At 43.6% G+C, this 22,413-nt stretch overlaps 1 protein-coding gene across 2 annotated transcripts in view; it reads left to right on the forward strand.

Annotated features, from left to right (window-relative positions):
- Positions 1-250: 250 nt before the first annotated feature.
- Positions 251-22,413, forward strand: part of NOL4 (nucleolar protein 4) — a 206,792-nt gene continuing 184,629 nt past the window's right edge. Inside the window, exon 1 of one of the 2 annotated variants that reach the window (XM_076329767.1) lies at positions 251-754. In XM_076329767.1, coding sequence (XP_076185882.1) covers positions 488-754 — 267 coding nt within the window. In that variant the 5' untranslated portion in view covers positions 251-487. Of the gene's footprint in view, positions 755-1,568; positions 1,621-22,413 lie in introns of those variants that run through there. The other variant, XM_076329768.1, reaches the window with a different exon arrangement.

Genomic DNA, 22,413 nt, shown 5'->3' on the forward strand with positions numbered 1-22,413 from the left:
CTCCGGGTAAGACGCTGCTGGAGCCAGTGGGATAGTCCTGCCTCGCACAATTATTAAAGAGACTGATCACGTACAGTGGAAGGATAAGAGGAGCCTCCACCAGACCCGTTTTGCCTCCTGTGAAAAAAAAAATGAAGGAGAACATTGCCACACTATTGAATTGATTGCGGCCCCCCCTCACCCATCCCCCTCCCGGCCCCCCCACCCCCCCCCGAACCACCACCACAACAACAACAACAAAAAAATCCGCTGGGATCTGCCTGCACCGGGACCTCCTTCGCTCCGGCTCGGAGGTGGATGCGTTTTCCATGAGCGCTGGGTGAACAGGTGCAAAGTGCGGCGGGGCGGCCCGGCCCCGCACCCCGGCCCGCTCCGGGGCGGCGTGTGCGTGTGCCTGCCTGTGTGCGTGGGTCTGCGTGTGTCTGTGTGTGTGTGTGTGTGTGTGTGCCCCGGCGTGTGCATGTGTGCGTGTGTGTACTAGGAGATTATGGAGAGCGGCGACCGGGACATGTACCGCCAGTTTCAAGACTGGTGTCTCAGGACTTACGGGGACTCAGGAAAAACCAAGACGGTGACCCGTAAAAAATACGACCGGATCGTCCAGCTCCTGAACGGCTCCGAGTCGAGCTCCACGGATAATGCCAAATTCAAATTCTGGGTCAAATCTAAAGGCTTCCAGCTCGGCAACTCGGACGAGGTCAGTGGTGGTGCTGGAGGAGGGAAGCAAGTGCTGTACGTGCCAGTCAAAACCACGGTTAGTAGAGAATTGTCTTCCTTGTTCTATGTCGGCCGCTGCAGCCCGCTCCGGGAGCGAGAGGCACAGGGGGAGCCGCAGCCACAGTTGGCTCCTTCCTCCCTCTTCCCCCAAGTCATCATCACCATGTTGCGTTTGCCTGTCACATTATACACCGCCGAGGTCTTTGTGGGTCCTTTTATTTAAAGCGATCGTGCGCACAACACACCCTGCCGGGTCGGTGTCGTTCTCCTCCTCGTCCTCCTCGTCCCCCCGTCCCCCCGTCCCCCCCGGGCCGCCGCGGAGGGTTTGGGGTGGGCTATTGTCCCGCCGCCGCCGCCGCTCCGGCCATTGTGCCGGGCCCCGGGCAGCGGCCCCCCGCCGCCGGCGGGGCTGATCGATAGCGCACGGGGGTGGCCTGCCTGGCACAAAGCCAAGCGTGGCGCCGGTCGGTGATTTGGGGGGGTTTCCCCGGGATCTCAGCTGGCTTTTTTCTTTTTTTTTTATGTGTATATATATATAATTTTTTTTTTAATTGTCAGCCCGCAGCCCTTGAGCCGCCGAGCGGCACGAATGTGCCTGGCTGGCTGTGAAGCGCCGGCCGCGATAGTAACGGCGGCGGGGAGAGAGGATGCTCCACAAAGGGAGAGAGGGTTCCGCATGACCGAAGGGAAGGGTGTATTTTGTTCCTCTTTCTGGGGTTGCCCGAGTCTCGCAGCCATAAGGCTTAAAACTCAATTTGATGCGCCAGGGTAGCGTGGCATCCCCCGGCAGGCGCTGGAGCTGCAGAGCTCGGCGCTGGTCTGACAGCGGGAGAGCTATTATGCTTGGTGGTGGCAGAAGCGACAGATTTTCCTATTTAAGAAGATGGGGACTGTTGGCTGCAAGTAGGTTTTGCCTATTGAACTCTCTTAACGTATCATTATTCTTACTTCTTATGCTCTGGGTCATGCAAGCTAAGCTTCTTTTGTCTGTGCGTGGGGCGGCCGGGGAAGGGGAGCCGAGAAAGGAAACCCGGCAATTAAAAATATTCCTGCCTGGGCATTTGGCTTGGATGAGCAATATTCTCTCTTTTTTTTTTTTTCCTTTGGAGTGGCAGCTTATTCTGACCTAACGGGAAGGTTGCTGGGTGGCGCAGCAAAGGGGGCTTCTTGGAAAGTATTCTGGGTTGGGTTGTGACGTAGGCTGCCGGGGAAATCTGCCTCTCTCTGCCTCGCTGAAGTCATAAACCTGGGCATTCCCGGGGGCCGGCTTATATTTGCCCCCTTGTCATCGCTGCCGTCATGGCTGCGAGGAGGCAGAGGTGGGAAATTAATTTTAAGGAGTTTACAAATACGAAGATTGAAAGTGAAAGAGAAGCTCTGGACAGAGTTTGTTCCTTCTCTATGGTTTTTATTCACCAAAGTGTTCTAGGTCTGCCTATAGATCCAGGTTACTTGGCAGATTTCTGTTCTACCGTTAGATGACTGGGTGCTAATCTCTGACCCCAGAGGGTACTGTAGATACAATTTATAGCGAAAATGTTGTCTGAAGCTGAAGTCTCCAATTAGGTCGGTATTTTTTAATATCTCTTCTGCTTACTGGAATAATAATTTTGGAGAGCCAGTAGGCACGATCTTTTATTCCTAAGACTATCCTTTTCACTGCAAGTTCAAAACTGTAAGCAAATTCAGTATTTTTAAAAATTACATTGACTACGCTACTAAATAAAAAGGCTAACCTTAATTTTACAAGCTGAAATTTAAAAATTAAGTGCTGTTCTGGGCCTCTGAAACACATGGCTCAGTGATGATCAGCTTGTCTATTTTCTCTCACCTTTGCTAGGCCATGAGAGCCTGCAGTCCCACCTTGCATCCCGTCTTCTGTTTTATTTTCAGATCAAATAATCAAAATTTTTCTCATTTTTTTTCCTTCAGAGATTTCAGTCAGAGGTCGAGCGCCTTGCTGGTCTTACCTTTGTTCATTTGGGGGAATCATACCGTCAACTCTGAATGTCTCTGTATGTCCCTATATATGTATTTATATCCATATAGAAGTAACTATCTTTAGATAGCTTAAGCAACCAAGCAGGCATCCTAATAAAATAAGAATGCCTGCTAATAAAATCAAAAAAGGAAAGCTAGCGTGACCTATCTGTAAGCAATTCCTGAATATCTGTACATTATTTGAACAATGACATATAAACCCTTATGGAAAAGGTCTTGCATGTAGGTAAAATTTCCTCCTGCTGGCCAGCATAAATCTGTTGTCCAACATAAATGAGAGAAGTTGATACTCAGCACTCTTACACAACAGCCAGCTCTGAGAAACAAATGCCGCCCCCCTCCTAAACCCATGAATCTGGTGCCACTATCCCATCACAAAAGGCAGAGGAGTATTTAAGTAGACCCGTGGGGTGGCAAGGGTTTGTATGAGCTATTGCCAGGGCAGGGGCAGCGCCTGCCAGGCGCTGAAGGCTCTGAAACAACCCATTTGACAGAACAGGGGTGCAGCCCCTGGCCTGGAAAAAGGCAGTGGCAAAGCTCCTATTGACTTCAAGAGGCCTAGGATTTTACCCAGCCAGGAATAATAAGTTACAGGGGGAAAGACTGGATTTTCATCAGTAATTGTTGGTAAGCCCTAAAAGCCCATTCTCTCATTTCTTTAACTTACTAATTATTTAAGAGTTTATTAATTTATGACCATTTAGAAACATCCTCGCTGTTGTTTTTCTTCCCCTCTCTCGTTGTTATCCTGTACATTTGAGCTCGTCCAGTCTGCAGAGAGAGCCACGAACAGTAACAGATCCCCAAACCGTGAATCTCTCCCTCATCCTCTCCCTCTTCTTGTCCATCACTTGATCTCACCATAGGTAAAAGTAATTTCAATTTAAAATTAATCACTGCTGGCAGCATGAGCGCTCCCTCTGCAGTAACAGGATGGATGAAATTAGAAGTTGGACTCTACAGTCACAAGCTGGTCAAAACCAAGCAAATATTCAAATACTTCGTTAGGAATTATTCTCTCCTTGAAGCTTTAAGATTTGCTGCTCAGCTTTGCTGTCAGCCAGGGAGATTTGCTCCTGATGGTGCTGTAATCCACTGCTGCTGGTAATTAGACATCATTACTGCTGCGTTAAAGGGAAAGAGAGAAGGAGAGAGGACAGGCTGGGGCTAATTAACTACTTGATTCTAATGAAAGAAAGAGAGCCTGATAGCAACTGGGAGGTTGCACCGGAACAGGCTAGATGTATAACACAGACTTAATTGAAGCAGGGGTGTCTTGCAGTCTCACAGTAGCTGAGGCTTGGTCTACTTTCATATTCCGTGGGCAGTAGCGCACAAGGCATTATCCTGTTTTTCCCTTGCCTGGTCGATAAGTAGCTCAAACTCACAGGCCTATCTTCAATATCAAGTTTAAGCATGCCAGCAAGGAGAATGTATAGATGATTATGTGCTGGCTTAATCTATTTTATGGGTATGGTCTCCTCAAGAGCAACAGGAACAAATCAATTTCCGAATGTTCACATCCCTCTGTGACCTAGGAGACGCACTTTTCATCACCAGGCAACAACATCCACTGCAAAACAGCCATTTTACGTCCAGAGTGGGACAACACACAGTAAGATATTCCCATATGCAACCCAGACAGTATCTCACTTCTGCAACTTTTCAGATTGCTACTGTTCTAGGTTTTCTTTCATTAAGCCCAAGCTGCGCTTTATGAAAGTAGTGAGATAGATTGTGCCTGGCCTAGACGTGCTGTATAAACATGTCAGGCCAACAAATACGCCAAATGGCTGACAGTATCGACTTTTAATGGTTGGTGCTCACAATCCATAAAGATGCACGGAACTGATATTTCTAGTATAATATCTTCTCCAATCGTATACATGATTTTTATGGTGGATTTTTTTGTGTGTGTTTTCTGCATAGTTCTTTAACTGGAACTATTTATCAACTGGCAACTTGAAAACAAATTTCACCACTTTCCTTTCTCTTGCTTGATGTTGTCCATAGACACAAATACGGCTCCTATCAGTCTTGATTTAAAAGTAAGTTACAAAATAACAGCCCAAGCTGTATCAGCAGATTCTAAGCAGAACTTTCCTTTAAAAAAGAAGGGCCAAGATGACTACAGGGTACATCTCAAATATAGAATTTACATGGTATTAGCAAACTAATAGAATATAACCTTAAAGGCCAAGTTCGGATTGCTTTTATGCCATTATTAATTTGGAATGACTCTACCGACTTTAATGAAATCACAAGCCTAATGTATGGATTTTCCCGTGTCGTCTTTTATATTTTCCAATTATAAGCATAGAATGAACTTTCATTCAGAAACCAAATTTTGTTCAGTTTAGTTAAATCTTTATATCCTCCAGGAGGATCTGGTACCTCTTAGATTGCCGCTGGCAGACCCGTGAGGCGCTCTGCAGGTGCAGGGCTGTACTACTGAATCTGATTACGGGATTTAGGGCTTAAAATTATAGGCCAGTCAGTTCTATGGAACAGGCTGTATCCCAGCCCACCTCTCGTTCTGTTAGTGATGAAGAATAGTAGATGGACGTATGAGTTTATGGTTTGTTTGATTTTATATAAATTACTTTGTGAACAACGGAAGAAACAGATCACAGTACAAATAGCTTATATCTCAAAATATGGTGCTTTAAATTATCTTATGTTTTAAATTGTTCATTATTTTAGGGCATTTTATAGCAATCTGAAAATATGCAGCTTTGCTTCATTGCATTTCTCCCCATTTTTGTAGCCATCAATATAAAAAATGAATAAAGGAGTTTGTCAAATATATATTGGTAGCTCTGTAGCCTACTGAACTGCCAACACATAATGGCAGTAAGTACCACAGAAAGGTGATGCTGAGGGTGAGCTATAATTTATCCCAAGGTACAATTCTGTGGTAGTTCACGGTCCCGTTAAATGCACCTTCCGGGCTCGGAAGCGGTATTCGAGCCCTGCCGTATCCGTCCCATTTTAACTGCCCGCCACATTTTCCTTAACCCCTGTTCAGGTCTGCAGAGCTTCGTCTCCTCCTGTTACCCGCAGCCTCTGTCCTGCCGTTTGCAGACCTCCCGATGGACTCAGTGAGGAGGGATGCTGGTGAATCAGACAGACAGTGCTGGAAAATGGTCATAGCAGATGGAGCAAAACCCATTTATTTGGCAACTCTTAATGCAGGCATTCAGTGAAATGTTCATGAATGAAGAGAGTAACTCTGTCCTGAAATTTAAAAATGTTAAAGCGGCCATATGTAAGACACTATCTCCACATGTGCGTGTGTGAGAGAGAGGCAAAGGGAGACGAGGATCTGAGATTTCTTGGTAACAATGCTGGGCTAGAATTTTCCAAAGAAACATGAACCAAAGAGACCAAATTTTTAAAGAGGGAGCATTTTAAAGTGCTTCTTCTGTAAAACTAGAAACTGTTAACGTTACTTTAGAAACATTAAATAGGGTGTTGCCATACCGTAACAAAACCTACTACTGATATATCCATCCCATGCATATAATGAGAGAGGATGACAGATTCAGTGCTATCCCCTGGTAAAGGCCAGGCTTGTAGTTCGAAACCCCGAATCTTTCTAGTGATCCAAAATAAAACCTCCCAGTTTAATTTTCATGCTGCTGTGAACCTTTGCTGAGAAGACCGAGGCGATCGTGAACTTGGTTCTTCAGTGTCTTACCCTCAGCCTCTTGTCAGTGAAGCTACACTGGATTCAGTCATGATGCAGCATGGTAGGGACTCCAGCTCAGACACTTCAGCCCTGATTTTCTTCAGAGGTACTGCGTGTTGTTTCTGTGGGTACGTAGCTACGTGATCAGTGAGAAATAAGCAGGCATTTGCTAGCAGGTTGGTGCTAAAATGGGCTGATAGGCATCAGTACAGCATAATGGGACTTCTTCTGATCCTTTTATGGAGACAGTTTGTTTCTTTCACTAACTTTTGAGGTGATCACCGTTGTTCTTGTTCAACGCTCTCAACAGAAAGGAGACACAATCCAGAGAGACTACACACATATATACACAGAAAGACTCCATGTAGAGAGGGCTTATCGTGAACACAGGCCTCTGTGAGAAGAAGGCTAGTGCTAGTGCTGGATGAATGTGGGAGCTAATGATTCAAATTTCATTTTACACTACAGAAATAAATTAAAATTGGCTGACATTGAACCGTGAGTTTTGGTCTGCTGTTGAAAGGAGGCAACCAGCAGCTGTTTGGTTTGGTCTGAAGGAAGCTATTTGGGTCTTGATCTTTCCCCCTACGCAGGATAGAGATACACCTGTTGAGAGTTTGCTGGTAAAAGAGGAACAAAACAAGCAGGGCAAATGTTGAAGAGAGATATAAATGAGGTAGATTTGGAGAAAGATCATGAGAGAGCGTGGCAGGAAACCCTCTCCAGGAGGATCCTACCAGATTCTGCAGCCTCCCATGCACCACAGAGCATCACAGGAATCTTTTGTTCCTTGTTGAGTAGGTTGACCCTGATCAACACAGCCTCCAAAATGAGTAGTGCTTTCCAGGACATAAAAGATGTTTTGATCTTGTATATGTCATTTTAAACCTGCCAGAAGCCTCACTGACTTCAGAAAACTCAGGAGATACTAGCTGGTACATGAGAGTTGTTTGCATTGTCCTGCAGCAGCAGTGAAAGTGATCCTGTAGCTTTCTTAAATTACCTTTTTGTTCTATTTAAATAGGTGAGCCTCAAAACTTTACATTTCCACTAGCAATGTATTTTCTAATGGTTTATAAACATAAAATATCCAGGTAGGCATTGCCAATATCCAGGAAGGACCTGCTACAAATTATGGTGTTGAGCATTCTTCTGGATGCAAATGGATTTTCTTAGCGATGATCAACTTCATCACAAACAGTTGTACAGGCTTCTAACTGCTTATTCAATAACTCTGCAAGTTGCAAAACCTGACAGTTACTATGTGCGTCTGCAGGGATTAAAGCTAGTTGTTAAAATTGAATTGTAGGGTTTGAACCATTTAGTTGTGTGTGTGGATACTCTTCAACTTAAGGGGCTATCTGTAGTGAACATTTTACTTAATAAATCTGATCTATGTTAGAGTTAACCTCAAGTAAAGACTTTTTTCAGCAATAAATATTCTGTATAGACTTGGAAGGACAATTTTTATTAAATGACCTACTTGAGCCTAAGATGAAACTCATTCAACCTTTTTCACTTCAGAGCCTGTAATTAAGCTTCTCTGGGAAATGAGAGGTTATATATATCATATTGCCGGTAAGATCGGTGTGTCTGGAAGTTTTGTAAATTTTGTTACCCCAAAGTTTTTAATACAACAAGAGATGGATGCGATAACATTTTGACTGTACTTAAGAAAACTTAGGAGGTGAGATCACTTGCACTTAAATGACTTATGACTCTTAACTCACCGTACAATTTTTACATGTCTACATCTTGTGATTGCTCTCTTTGTTGCCTCTGGACTTATGCATACCACTACCAGTACTGCCAGGTGGGTTTTGTAGAAAACTTTTGCTCCAGGCAGACCCACAGCTGAAGTAACTGCCACTAAATCATGACCTATCTGTAGGGTAAAGCAGCATTGTGTTGGCATGTGGGAAATTAAACTTGTGAATGGACTAGTGCTCACTACCCTGAGCTGACAGAAAATGAGTAACAAGCAAGTAGTTATACAAGTATTCAGATACAATAAGAGAAGAACAGCTAAGGTATGGCCAGAGGTTTCAGCAGAAAGGAAAGACAAGGAGTAGAAAAAGGTTTCACAGAACTTCATTTTTCAGCGTGTATCTTCTCTGTTGTGGGCGATGAGGAAATACCTGTCCTGGGTTTACATTTTTCAGGTGATGAAACTGAAGAATGGTCAGAAATAGAGGAATACAAAAAGAGGTGATGGCAAATCAAGATGTTAAATTGCAGTGCATCACCGGAACCAATACAAATCCAAGAACACTAAAGAACTTAAGAATGAAGCAACTAAAATATTATTAAAATATATCATTTGCCACTATATACGGCAATGATACTGGAAGATGGCCAAAAACGTAGTAGAAAGAGAAGAAAAAAGGCGGTAAAGATCATTCATAGAAATGACAGACCAGTGAACCATATTTCAACACCAGAAAAAAAAAGCAATAAAAAAAATCATTAAGAATAGAGTTGTTAAGTGTCAGTATGAACTGGTTGGTGCAACTAGTTTGGATTTTGTGAGGGTTAATTATGTTCCTCTAACCTGCCGTGTTCAGAAGTCTTTTAAATAATTTTCAGGTGAAAATTTGGTTCTGGCTTCCTTCTGAAATGAAACCAATCTGATACTGACTTTACTAAAGCAGGGTTGACACTTTGGCTATGATGACAAATTAAAGCTGGTGAAGAGTTGGGAAGCCATAGGAAATGTTCGAGAGTGATACAGATCCAGTCCAATGTGTGTATATACACACATGTAAGTATGTATGTATACATATATACACATAAAACTCAGACAAATGAAGGGGTTTCAACACTGGATGGAAATGCAAATTAATTAGGTTAAGCAAGTCAAGGAAGAATTGGGACGGAAAATAGAAATATCATAACAAAGGAAAAAAGGAGAAATCATGGCAGGCAGAATTCCCTACAGACCACTGCCAGATAATTTACATTTTATGCCATTGTGACATTAGCTTTTTGAGAGGAAAGGAAGAATTCAAGCTTTTCATGCACATTTAAAATGTATAGTATTAGTATAACATATCAAGGGAAATATTTAGGAATAATTTCAAACAAATCAATAACCATCTCTTCATTAAGCATAGCAGGGATAACAAAAATGGGCATTAGGAAAAGTATAGAGAATAATATTGAAAACTTATTCTTCTCATTAACTAAATGGTATGTCCTTGCCTTTAATAACATGCTTAGTGTATTTACCTCATCTCTAAAAGGTCATGACAGATGAAAGGTCCAGGGAAGGTAACTAAGCTAATTAAAGAAAAGGGGTACTTATAAGAGAAATAGGTTTTAATGGTTATATCACCCAGAAAGATGAACGTTAAGAGAAAATGCACAGTAGAAAACAGACGTGAAGAGGTAGAAGGAAGCTGAGAGAAATGGTGTGGTGTAAATACTGATGAACAGCAGAGAGAGAAAAATTAGCGTCCACTCTTTAATCCTATTCTGTCTTCTAAGACTCTTTTGACAACCATCTCAAAAGGTAAATTCAAAGCTAGGCCATTGTTTTATAACCCGTAGTGTTGGGAATGGGAAGTCTGCATTGCAGCCCCTAGAGAAACTCTTACTGATACAGCCAAAATTTCTTCCAAGGATTTTACAAGAGAATGATAGCTCCGCGGCTCTCGTAAGGATGTAGTACGCTCTTTACGTCAGTTCAGCTTTGCTGGCTGGAGCAGAAGTGAGGACAAGGTCACGTTCCTGCCTTCCTCCTCTGTTCCCCTGGGAGCGCGGGCATTGGTGATGGCACTTACCTGCTGCCTTGCTGTTACCTGGTGTCTTGCAGCATCTCCCCACGTGTTTTCCCGTAGAGCATCTATCAGGGTTAGTCATGTTCCAGCCCATACAGTCAATGGAAGGAAAGACTTGTGGAGCGTGGTGAAATCCCAGCATCTTCCCTTCCCCTTTGTACTGAATTTTAGTGTCGCTGGTGGTCTCAGCCTTCATGCTCTTGTTTCATGAATAGATTATTAAGTTTTAAGTATGTGTTACTAGGTTTGCTGAAGCTAGCAGAGGAAAATAATTTGGTCGTTATTGCACAGTGCACCTGGATGCACCGTATTTTGTTTAGAGATTTATTTGTTTATTTACTAATTACTGAGCTCTGAAACATGTTTTGCAGACTCCCTTGGAGACTGGGACTAGATGGTTCGTTGGTCAGTTTGTAGCAGTTTCTGTGGCTTGTTGCTGTAGTGATATTACTAGTCTGGAGGAAGGAAGGAGACCATCAAGTTTCTGAGCTCCAGCACTATCCTATGTGGACCAGTGCATGAGATTACAGTGATTTACACAGAAAGTCTGCGATGAACCACCTCTGTTTTCCAATTTACTCCACTTGTGATGAGAAGTAATGTGCTGTTTTCACCTCCATATTTTTGCCTACTTGTGCTAGGTTGTTTTTTTTTTCCCCGATGCTTGTTGCAACCATTACCAAAGTCTTACTATGGTGGGAAGAAAAGAAAAAAAAGAGGAGAATTATTAGGGAATTAATTGCAAATATGAGAGGACGTTAGCTCATTCAAATGATTACAATTTCTGGAAGACTTTGCTTTTGACCAGTCTGATCAGCAAGTGTGGCATATATCTAATTAGATGACTCGTCCCATTGCATTTCTCAAGAAACAGCAGTGGAAAACAATAAAGAATGTAACTCGTTCTTTTCTCCCTTAATCTAGACATAGTCATAATTTTTTTTTATGACATCTTTTGATAACCTTTATCTTTTTATATTCTGAGAGTTCAGCAAAGCCCCACGGCCATGGTTGCCGTAATACTAAAGTATTTCATTCGTAGACAGCAAACAGCTCAGCTTTCTTTTAATAAGTGCTGTATTCCAATTCCAGGCATCCATCTAAAACCTGTAGTTCAGAGACCACATCTATTTACCCCTTTTTGTCTCAATTCGGGCTTATCCAACAAGGAGACGGGATAATAAGTTCTATATGGATGCAGCAGCAAAAACTGGAACTTCTCAAAAGGACTTATACTGTAAACTCATTGGACTTTGACCCTGCTTTTTTAGAAAACCTACACAAATCCTCGGCTTTGTTTTACGAGCGCACAAGGCCTGGTTATCATTGTTTTGGTGTAACTGAGAGCTGAATTGGGCGTATGGTGAGCTTCCAAGGAGTTAAATTTGCACCGAAGCAAATAATAAAGCAATATAAATAAAGCTAGGTCTAGAGCTAAATAAAGCTGGTTAAAATAAAACTATTTTCTTCCTTTTTAACTGCCCTTCTGCATAGCAAATTCTAATATTATTTTCTTCAAATCAGCCCAATTTTGGCAAGATACATTGGACTTCGAGGAAACTGTGGAACTGAGAAGATTGTTTTACCTGTATTCCTACTTGAACCCCTACATTTTCAACTTGAACCAAAAGGACTGTTTTCAAAAACTGAGTAGGCAAAAGCATTCTTAAGTAGGTGAAAGCGGGTCAAATTTTATTAATAATAAGTAGAACAATTTAATTAATAGAATTCTAATGAACTATGTCTTTTCTGCCACTTATCGTTGAACTTTAATGAATTTATAGGTAATTACCAGATTATTTTTTTTTTTAAATTTAATTCTTAATAAATGTAAAGTCAGGAAAATTTTCACATATACAGACTTCAAAAAATTTAACAAATTTGCATTATCATTCTTGCTGTAATTTGAAAGCAAGCAAATAAAGTACAACATAGATGGTTCTGTGAGTATTTTAAAGTGAATTGTTAATTTGCCTAATAGATCCAAAGAGTGAACTAACAAACAGACCTACAAAAGAGCTGAAAAACTGTGGCTGTAGGAAGTTGGAAGGGGTCAAGCTGGTGAAATCTGCGAGGCTTTGAAGGACCAGTTCTGTCATCTTAAATTGCGGTGGATGAAAATCCCCTCCTGGGATAGGACCAGCAGAAGGTCTGTGAATCATTTTTTTTTTGGCACAAAGATTATGCCCCTGTTTTGAAGACATGATGCAGTCCTTGGGTGATGCTTAGGCTTTATAATGGCCAGTGCCCAGGGGAGGAGTCCGCCCACAAAGCATCCGCCATGTGCGCTCAATACTCCGATCAGTTGGTATTGGTTGGCTGGGTGGCAGTGACCGAGTTCTCAACAGGATACGTTCAGATAAAGTTCTATTTGTAAAGAATAATTTACCTGTAACTGCTATCCGGTTTTGCCACAGTATATTCCAATGTACTAGATCAGTGCTTAGTAAGTGTATAGACATGTTTATGAAACGTGTAAGAATATCTAGAAAGGTTTAATTACAGCAAGGCCAAATTCAGCTGTAAAATAATACTAGCGGCACCCTGCTCCCACCTCTTTGGTTATAATCTTCTGCAATGCCAGAGTTGCACTCATCGCAATGCACTGTACAGACAGCTGTCCGTTGTAGAAATCCCCATACTCTGATTGTTTAGGGAGGGAAAAAACAAACTGGAGAACAAGCTTGATCTTAGTCCTTTAAACTCTCCACATACTTAAGTAAATTAAAAGTGCATCTCTCATCCTTTCCCCTTCCCAACTAAACATACACAACGCATCATACACTTATCCTCAATTACACTGTTGAGGTGGTTTGTTTGCTTGTTTTTACGTATTCTCCCTTTTCTATGGATATTGCATTAGGACATCTGCTATAGGGAGAATTCAGATCTCTCTCCCTTTTCCCTGTCCCTTTGAACTGTATTTGCATTAGAGAAATCCTGCTTCTAATAAGAGTGGAAGAAAAGTGAGATGAGAGAACAAACGGAATAAAGTGTTAAAGCCAATCAAGTATAAACAAACTTTGGCCTAATAGCTCCCTATGAGCTCGTCCTAAAGCAAGAAAGTCAGCTGTGTGAGAGGTGGAGGCTGGGGAAAGTAAAATAAGTCCGGAAAACATGTATCACACATTTCACAATAATAATAATAATAAAGCTAATGAAATAAACCAGGTAAAAGAAGGCTGATGCTTCCTGTTAATTTGGTAATAAAACTACTCCTGATCTTCAAAACCAGTATTTAAGCAGCTAAGCATACCTGCTGGCCACCTATAAGCACAGAACAACCTTAAGATATTAACTACCTAACAATTAAAACTTACTGGAAAACGTGAGGAAGATGAAACATGATTTTTTTGGGGGGCATTTTTCATGGAAATTTGATTTCAGCAGAATTTTGAACAAAGTCTATGTCTATTCCCCCGCATTTATTTCAAATTGGAGTTTATTAGTCAACATTGAATTTAATGAGTATCACAGCATGATATAGCAGAAAGTAGCTAAGCAGAATGTTGCTAGACACTGAAAAGCTTGTCGTTACACAAATAGGCAAATAATTAATATAGATACACCTCGCAATTTGAATTTGAATGTGTTCGCCATTGTGTCATAGCCCCAGTATCTATTTGCTGTCCGCAGCTACGCCTTTTGTTCGATCCTTGTCATTTGTCTTTGCTGGTGCAGATTATTATTTACTAATAGGCAGAGAATCATTTTTTTCCTTGTGTTGCCTTTATTTCCAGACCTCGAGGCCTGCTGTTTCTCATTTTGAATTCGAATCCAACGGCAGGTGCCAAGATTCAAATGTATATTATCTATGGGCAGTAGGATCAGCCCGTTTGTGTAACATCAGTTGAACTGAACCACTCACTGTGCTGGCTGCATTTTAGTATTTTTAATCTTTCTTTGGAAGGCACGCTATTTTGGTGAGCAACCAAATGCAGTCTAAGCTGCACACAAGAGGAGATCTACAAATGAGTTTCTAAATGTAGGCTTCTGTAAAATTAAAAAAACCCAAACCACAAACCAAAAACCCTTAAAAACATGAAGCTGGAGAATCTATTAGGTCCAATCCACCCACAACCATCTGGAGCAGTAAGTTATTTATCTTATTTGTCTAAACAAAACTTTGGACGTGACATGAGCAGAAATTAGGTGCGTAAGTTGAGCTGAAATAATTTGTACATTAATCTTTTAAAATGTCCAAAGCCAAGAAGGCCGGTTTTAAGAACTGCTGAATGACATTACCGTAATAATGTGAAATAGACCATTTTAAAGGCAAAAAACTATTCCCACTACAGTCAATAGCAAAATCCCACTGACTACAATAGTAGTGGGATTGGTCTGCTAAGTAGCAAACCATGCTTTAAAAAAATCAATACTTCAATTTTACAAGGTAATATGGATAGCAGCGTAGTTGCCCATTATCAAGCCCCACAGTCCGTGGGTTTTCTCTCTCTAATAATACCGAAGGTTCAGCACCTCTCTTATGAATCATTGAGAGGAAGGACATAAGCCGTTTCAAAGCCCTTCCCCTGCCCCTGGCCGAGAAAGCTCTCCAGAGGCAGGATGCGCCGCCCCGAGCGTGCCGCCCTCAGCGCCGCGCAGCGAGGATTGCCCCGAAATGACTGCCTGCCTCCCCCGGAAAAAAATAGCGTTAGTCGCTGTGGATCTCGCTGTCGTGTTTGATGCCTGGAACTTCAGTTCCAACTCTTAATACGTGTCAGCAATGAACAGCAATGCCCTGAAATGGGTCAGGTTTTCATCTCGAACCGCACCACAAAAAATACTGGTGACGTTTATTTTTATTTTGCGTTTTCCTCTTACGTTTCAAGCGTGGCAGTGTTGTGATTCAAAATAGAGCTGTATCCCATACTTTCCTCTTTACACAAAGGATATACATAGGTTTTGACAGAAATGGAGACCGACGTTGGGGAGGGGGCTGAATTTTTCCTCACCGGCAACACAAGAGCAGCCAGACCACTGTATTTTTATTCCCTGGAGCTCAAACCATCCCTTGCAATACAGAGGGTTTTCTGGGTCCCTCCGCTCCGGGGCACGCCGTACCCCAAAATCTGTGTGATGGGAGCTGAAGCGGCGAGAAGCCGTGCGTCCCCCCCCCCCCCCCCCCGGGGCTGCGGCGCGGGGAGGCGGCGGGCTGGGTGCTGGCGGGAGGCGCGGTGACCGTGACTCCATCGGACATAATGAGCGCAGCAGTTCGGCAGCCGGCAGACATTTCCTTCACCCCTCCCCCTGCAGCCATATGGTGCCGTAAACAACCGCCGCGGCGTGCGGGGTTGGGGTTTTGTTGTTGTTGTTCTCCCCCCCCCCGCCCCTTTCTCCCCTCGCTGCACAGGCCGCGGGTATCTCCCGGGGATGCTGGCCGGTGCTCCGGAGCGCCTCTCCCCGGGCGCACCTCGGCGGGGACGGGGGGGCGGCGGGCGCAGAGCGGCGCCGGCTGCGGAGGGGCCATCTGCCGGGGCCGCCCCTTGGGGCCCCGCGTCCCGGGGTCCGGGGACGCCCGGCGGGAGGCAGCCCGGGCCGCGACGCCAGCTGGGTGCGGGGACTGCCCTGAGGGGCGAGGAGGGGGCCGGGGCGAGGGCAGCGCCGCCGCTTTCCCCCCCCCAGCCCGGTGCCGGCTCCGCCGCCGCTGCGGCTCCATTAATTGATTCAGGGCCTGGGCTGGCATTGAGGGCACGGGGGAGGGGGGAGCAGGGAGAGGGTGCGGCTGTGCCGCTATGGCCTCCCCCGCCTGTTCCTATGGTAACAGTGAAATACCTCCGGGACGCACACACACACACACACACACACGCACGCACGCACGCACGCACACCCGCTCCTCACGCCCACTCGCGAATCGGGGGGGCCGGCCGGGCACGGCCACCGCGCCCTCGGCATCGCCGCCCCCCCCCCCGCCGCGCCGCGCGGTTCCCATGGCGACGGGCTGCGGCAGCACCTGTGCGGCCGCCGGCGCTGAGGCGGCGCAGAGCGGCTCCCGCTCGGTCATCGCCCCCTCGCCTGCCGCCTCCCCCCCGCAGCCCGGCCTGGCTCCCGCGGGGGCCGGCTGCGAGGCTGTGCCAGCTCTCCAGAGAAAGGGCTGCGGTCGGTAGGGGCGGAGGAGGATCCGACCCGGCCCGCAGCCGCCATCCCACGGGCCGCCGGGCCTCGGCCTGCGCCCCCGCGGCGCGCACCGCCGGCCCCGCGCAGCCGTTAGCCAGCACCCGCGCGGTTAAATGTGCGTGCAGATAATAACGTGAGGTAAAATAGAAGCTCCGGTGTATTTTCGGTGCAGCAAATGCCCTGTGCCTGCCCAGCATGGTGGCTACTGCTCGCACTGGTCGCACCCTCAGAATAATGCTAGTGCTGGAGATAGGTGAGTGATACCCTCCTCTGTCCGGAGCAGTTGTGTGGGCGGCTGTGGGTGGATTTCTGTGCTAGCCTGCCCTGTTCCCGGCAGAGGATGGGTGCTGGTGTGCATATGCGGCGATACGCGTGGTACCTATTTGATCAGGGTGGTCCCAGATGCCCGCAGCACGCTTGCACTATGGCCGTCTAGCCCCCAGACATCACAGGCCTCTGGGAACTAGCGTTTTGATTCAGCGAAGCCCTTGTCTTTGGAAACAAGCCCCAAGTCTCCTAAGTAAATTCACCGTACTGTGACATGATGCCACATGAGACCCTGCTGGCAGATGTAGGGCTGCCCAGTGGCACAGCAGCTACAAATACTTGCTGTAAATAGCAACATGTCGTGGTTGGCATGACTTGAGGTGCAGGGAATGGAAATAAAACCTTGCGCCACTGTCACTGCTGGTGTTCTCGCTTTCTGCTTTTGCCAGAACCCAGCACTTGAGACACCTCTTGCTTGCCAGCCCTGGTGCTCTTTTACAGTGTGTACGTAGCTATACAGTATGTAGTCCAGTATATAGTTATAGCCATCGCTGAAAAGTAGTGTTGCTCAACTTTTGGCCCTCAAGGTGCTAAACTGGCTATTACAGGCAATAAAAATGTTTGCATATAGTTACAATGTGAAAATGTGGTCTTGCGTCCCTGACGTGCAAATATTAATTTGATATACTTTGAAGCCACGTCCGTCCCTCTGAAGAAGGCTTGTGAGTCCCTTCCTCCATGTAGCTGAATGGGGCAGCCCAGGAATTGGGAGGAGAGGGTGGATAGGAGGAACGTCCTTAGACCCAGGTACTAGAAGAGGTTTCTCTTTTAGCCATAATATGAGAAAACTATTTTTTATTGGCTTCACTAAATGCTGGATTGCCTGTCATGGAATACAGCTGGAGGACTCCCATTGTCTTTAACAGAACACAGATGAGACCTAAAAAGATAGTAAAATACCTGACCAATAATAACATCACCCATGAAAATAAAAATTGAATTCCTTTATGAAAAACTAACCACAAAACCACATCTGTATCCTAAAGATGTTAATGTAAAAAAGAGCAGGAAGCTTTCTCTTTCTTTACAGATGTTAAAATAGCTTAAAAATGGAGTGTTATCAACTGTTACAATTTCATTGTGAGTCCCACGGTGTTCATCATTTTTTCTTGAAAAATCCCATCTGCAGTCAAATGCTCGTGAAAATTCTACTTTTGTGTTAAAAAAATCAGACAAAAATAATTTAGTAATTCCCATAGCTGTATAGAAGAGATTGTCAGTCTTAGCAACAACTCCCTGTCAATTCTCAAAATCTCTCAAGGACCATGGGTATTTCATTATCAGCCTTTTGACTGATGAGTGTATAAAATGCTAGTGGTTAGTGTGGTTCTAGAGACCGATACTGTTGATTTATAAACCACAAACGATCTTGCAGGCTGCTGTTTGAGAACTTTCACTTTAAACTCGGCAAATGTCCCAAGTGGACCGTGTAGACTTAGAAACCAGGAAACAAAACAAGTCTGTTTTTTCCTAAATCATAAGATTTTTCAGACCAATTCAATGATTTTCCATATCCTATTTCATTAATTCAAGTATCAGTTAAATAATTATTCTTAAAACAAAGGCCATAAATATGAAAGATGAGAAAATGAAGGATAAAATTTCAGCAGAATCCTTTCAATGTAATGCTTAGTAAGGTCTTTGAAAAAAATTTCCGAAGATGCTCAAAATAACAAAAACAGACTAAAATTTAAGTACAGAGATAGGAACACTGAATACATCTTAAATTATATAAAGCTCAGCTTCATAATAAGGGACTCTAGAAGCTTTAGTTTCTGAAGTTTACATATCAGATTGTGAAAGCTTAATATGAAAAAAATTGCATGAGTAGGCTGCACCATAAAGCAAGCTCTGGAGAAGGAGAGCATTCTAGTAAATGGCTTGCTGAAGACGGTATTTCCCAGGTGCCATCTCGCCACAACCAGGAGGCATTCCTTCTGCTGCAACACAGGAGGGTCAAATGTGAAAGCAACATCAATGCCATTATTTCTTGGCCCCCATAGTTCTAATAGGTTGACTTCTGTGGGACCAAAAATGCGAAATAAATTGCTACGATACCTACAGCATCAATAACTCGCAAGAATTAATTCAGAAAATTTATATGGCTTGAGTTACACATAGCATCAGTTGAGTTGATCATAATGGTTCCTTCTAAACCATTATAGTCATCACCACCATACAAAGAAGCGTGGCCAGCAGGTCGAGGGAGGTGATTCTCCCTCTCTGCTCTGCCCTCGTGAGACCCCACCTGGAGTACTGCATCCAGCTCTGGAGATCTCAGCACAGGAAAGACACGGACCTGTTGGAGTGGGTCCAGAGGAGGGCCACAAAAATGGCCAGAGGGCTGGAACACCTCTCCTGTGAAGAAAGGCTGAGAGAGTTGGGGTTGTTCAGCCTGGAGAAGAGAAGGCTCTGGGAGACCTTATTGCAGCCTTTCCGTACTTAAAGGGGGCTTATAAAGAAGGATGGAGAGAGACTTTCTACCAAGGCCTGTAGTGACAGGACAAGGGGCAATAGTTTTAAACTGAATGAGGTTAGCTTTAGATTGGACATAAGAAAGAAATCTTCACTGTAAGGGTGGTGAAACACTGGAACAGGTTGCCCGGAGAAGTTGTGGATGCCCCATCCCTGGAAGTGTTCGGAGTCAGACTGGACAGGGCTTTGAGCAACCTGATGTAGTGAAGGATGTCCCTGCCCATGGCAGGGGGGTTGGACTAGGTGGTTTCTAAAGGTCCCTTCCAACCTAAACCATTCTATAGCTCTACGATTCTCTCTCTGTAACTGATGATACCCAATATTACTGAGGTCTGGGAAGGATGAATGCAAACAGTAGAATGCTAGACTGGATGCTGTCATCTTAACAGATTTCTTTATTTCAGTGAATATGCAGAGCTGAAACAGATACACTGAATGGAGAAGGAATGTCTATAAGCTACAAGTGGAAACAAGGAGGAAAAAAAAAACAAACAAAAAAAAAAAGGAGCAGCTGAGCAGAAAATCTAATAGGAGAAAATTAAATGGAGCAACCGTTTTTGCTTCAACATCTAAAATCTGAGGGAGTTTCAGAAGGATTTTTTTGGGTATCATCAGAAATCATAAAATGTGTTTGTCAAAAAGCCTGAAGAAAAAGTATTCCTGACCCCTGGAGAAGGAGAGTGCAGTGATGGCATTGTGTTGTGAAGTACCCTCAGATGGCAGGTTACTGTTAAAAATGACTGAGCAAGATGGGAAATGGGCTGTAGTGGTGAATAGATAGATGGGATAAAACCCCAGATACAGAATGAAACCCCATCCTGAGTGCATTGTACCAGCTGGTGACAGCTACCTCAATGGTTTGTTCATTTTTCATAGGCAATGTTTAGCCAGCTTGCCATGCCAATAAAGTATTATTGAATCAAATTGAATTTAATTTCACACACACCCATACATAAAAAACAAACACACATATTTACCAGACATGCAGCTGTGCCTGATGTCTCCCCAGAAAGCAGGTTCCAGGATACATGCAGAATACCCCCAATGAAAAGTTATGCTACAAGTGATTTGATTTGATGGGAAATTACTGTGTCATTTCCTTTTAAAGACTGTAGCACTCAAAGTATAGTACTGTAATAGGCTATTTTCACAGAACAGGCATTGTCTGTGTGGTCTTTTTAACATCTTCTTGGTGATCCATGCTGATTTGGCAGTTGTAGATGTAGGATTTTGAATTTAGAGTTTTTCTAGTGAGGGAGAACTGGCCTTATATGTGGTTTGGGTAGCAGGTGTGATTCATCAATAAAATAATAGCATATTTCTCTTAGAGCAGACAAGGCTTAAATGATGTAGATAAAGTACATATTCAGTCCACATAGCTGACTCCATCTGTTGGTGCAAGTGCTGCAAAGCCTTTTAGGTTATTTGGAGATAGTGGTTGCTATAAAGTGCAAACAAATGAGTGGGTGCAATGTATGTACAAAGAGAGATGTGATACAAGAATTCCTACTACGCTGGCATCCTTGATTTTACTAAATGTTTCACGATACACATGATTTCCTTCTGCAGCATGCCTTGGGAAATGTAGTCCAGGAAGAATCAGGCCTGATGTAAGGAAAAGGTGAAGGTTTGAGAAAGGCAAATTGCAGCTTCCTGTAGGCACAGCAGCATCTCAGAAGATGCAGTTTAATGTTGAATTGATGCAGAAAGAAACAAAATACTGCATTTTCAAATTCAGTCTGTGTTAATGTTTTGTTCAGTAGAGTAAAAATGTTGTTTGTTCATGTTGTCAGCAAGATGAAAATAGATGTTGGCTCTCCTTATAACATAGATTTGAAGCTTTATACCCTTAGCCGTCTCTAACGTGTATGTGAAACTGTGATCTCTGTCTCTGTATCAGCTTTGCTGAGGACCTAAAACTGATGATGGTGCGTCCCTAGTCCTTTGCAGGCAGAGCGTCATTTTAGAGAGATAGGACAATTTGAAAGCTTGAGCCATAGTTTATTAAAATCAATGTGAGTCTTCAACGGGATTTTTAATTATGTTATTATTTGTGAAGAAAGAATTTGCTGGACCCCTTGCAAGGTAAGCTGGTTTTGGCAGGAGCAGAGCAGGAATTGAGAGCTATGCTGGAAGCAAGGTGGTGATCTGGCAAAGCTTTAGGGAGGTGTTCACCTATTTCTCTCTGCCACTGAGAGGCCCTTGCTAACTCTTTCTCAGCAGATATGATCTAGTATGGCAGAGAGACTCTGTTCCCCAAATGAGTCCTAGAGAGTGTTAGTATCGTGTCTGTCTTCCAAGCGAACATAACTAAGGAACAGCAGCGCAGCAGTCTGCAAACCTTTTGTAGCAGGCGGTTGGCATAGGCTTAGCCAAAGATTCTGCGTTTACTTCTACTAGTCTGTAAAATAGTCTCTCAGAGGCAGTGGTGAAAGCTACCTCAGAAGAGTCATTTAAGACAAGACAGAACAAAGTACATCACGAGCAACAGAAGACAGTCCCTATTCTGTCAGGGGATGGGCTAAGTGACCATTTGATTATTCTTTCATCTGTAATATCCCTGACTTTGTATAACATTATTCATCTCAAGAGATCCCATAGCACATTGCAAGCTAAACCGTGAATTCCGGCTGGCTCTGGGTTGGATGGCCGTATCCATCAGTCAGACTGTACGCAGCATGTGTATGTAATGAGAGGAAGAGAAACATTATTGTCATTATCATTACTGAAGGCACCCGAGTGCTGTGTCCCATTATCTTAATACAGCCAGTACACACAGAGGAGCGAGAATATGGGCAAGTCACTTAATATTGGTGAATTGCGGTTTTGCTACGTTTTGAACACACTAGTTTAAACTAAGATATTAGGAGACAGAGCACCAAATTCTAGTGAACCTGATATCTAATACAGTTATTATACTGTATTTAATACACAATTGAATTCTAATGCTATGTTTCAACTTTTCTTCCTGTTCTGGTAAACAGCTGAGAAATTTAAAACTTTATTCTTTTTATATAAAGAGAGAAAGTGCAACTAAGGATACATATTCCAAGAAAAAAATGTTAATATAGTGCTTAGTTCATGTTTTGAGCACAGAATTGTACTAATAATTACGAAGATTTGTATAGTTTGCATATTAACTATTGCAGATATGAAAGAATAATCATGAACTTTAATTATACAGAGCAGACTATTTCATCTGCATCTTTCCTTTTCTTTCATCAACTGTGCTTTACATATACTAATATTAGCATGCGAAGCAATACTGTATGGTAGGAAATTTATGGGCATGCCTAGATTAAGGCA

This window comes from Aptenodytes patagonicus, chromosome 2 (assembly GCF_965638725.1).
Source record: "Aptenodytes patagonicus chromosome 2, bAptPat1.pri.cur, whole genome shotgun sequence".
In the NCBI taxonomy this organism is placed as follows: Eukaryota; Metazoa; Chordata; class Aves; order Sphenisciformes; family Spheniscidae; genus Aptenodytes; species Aptenodytes patagonicus.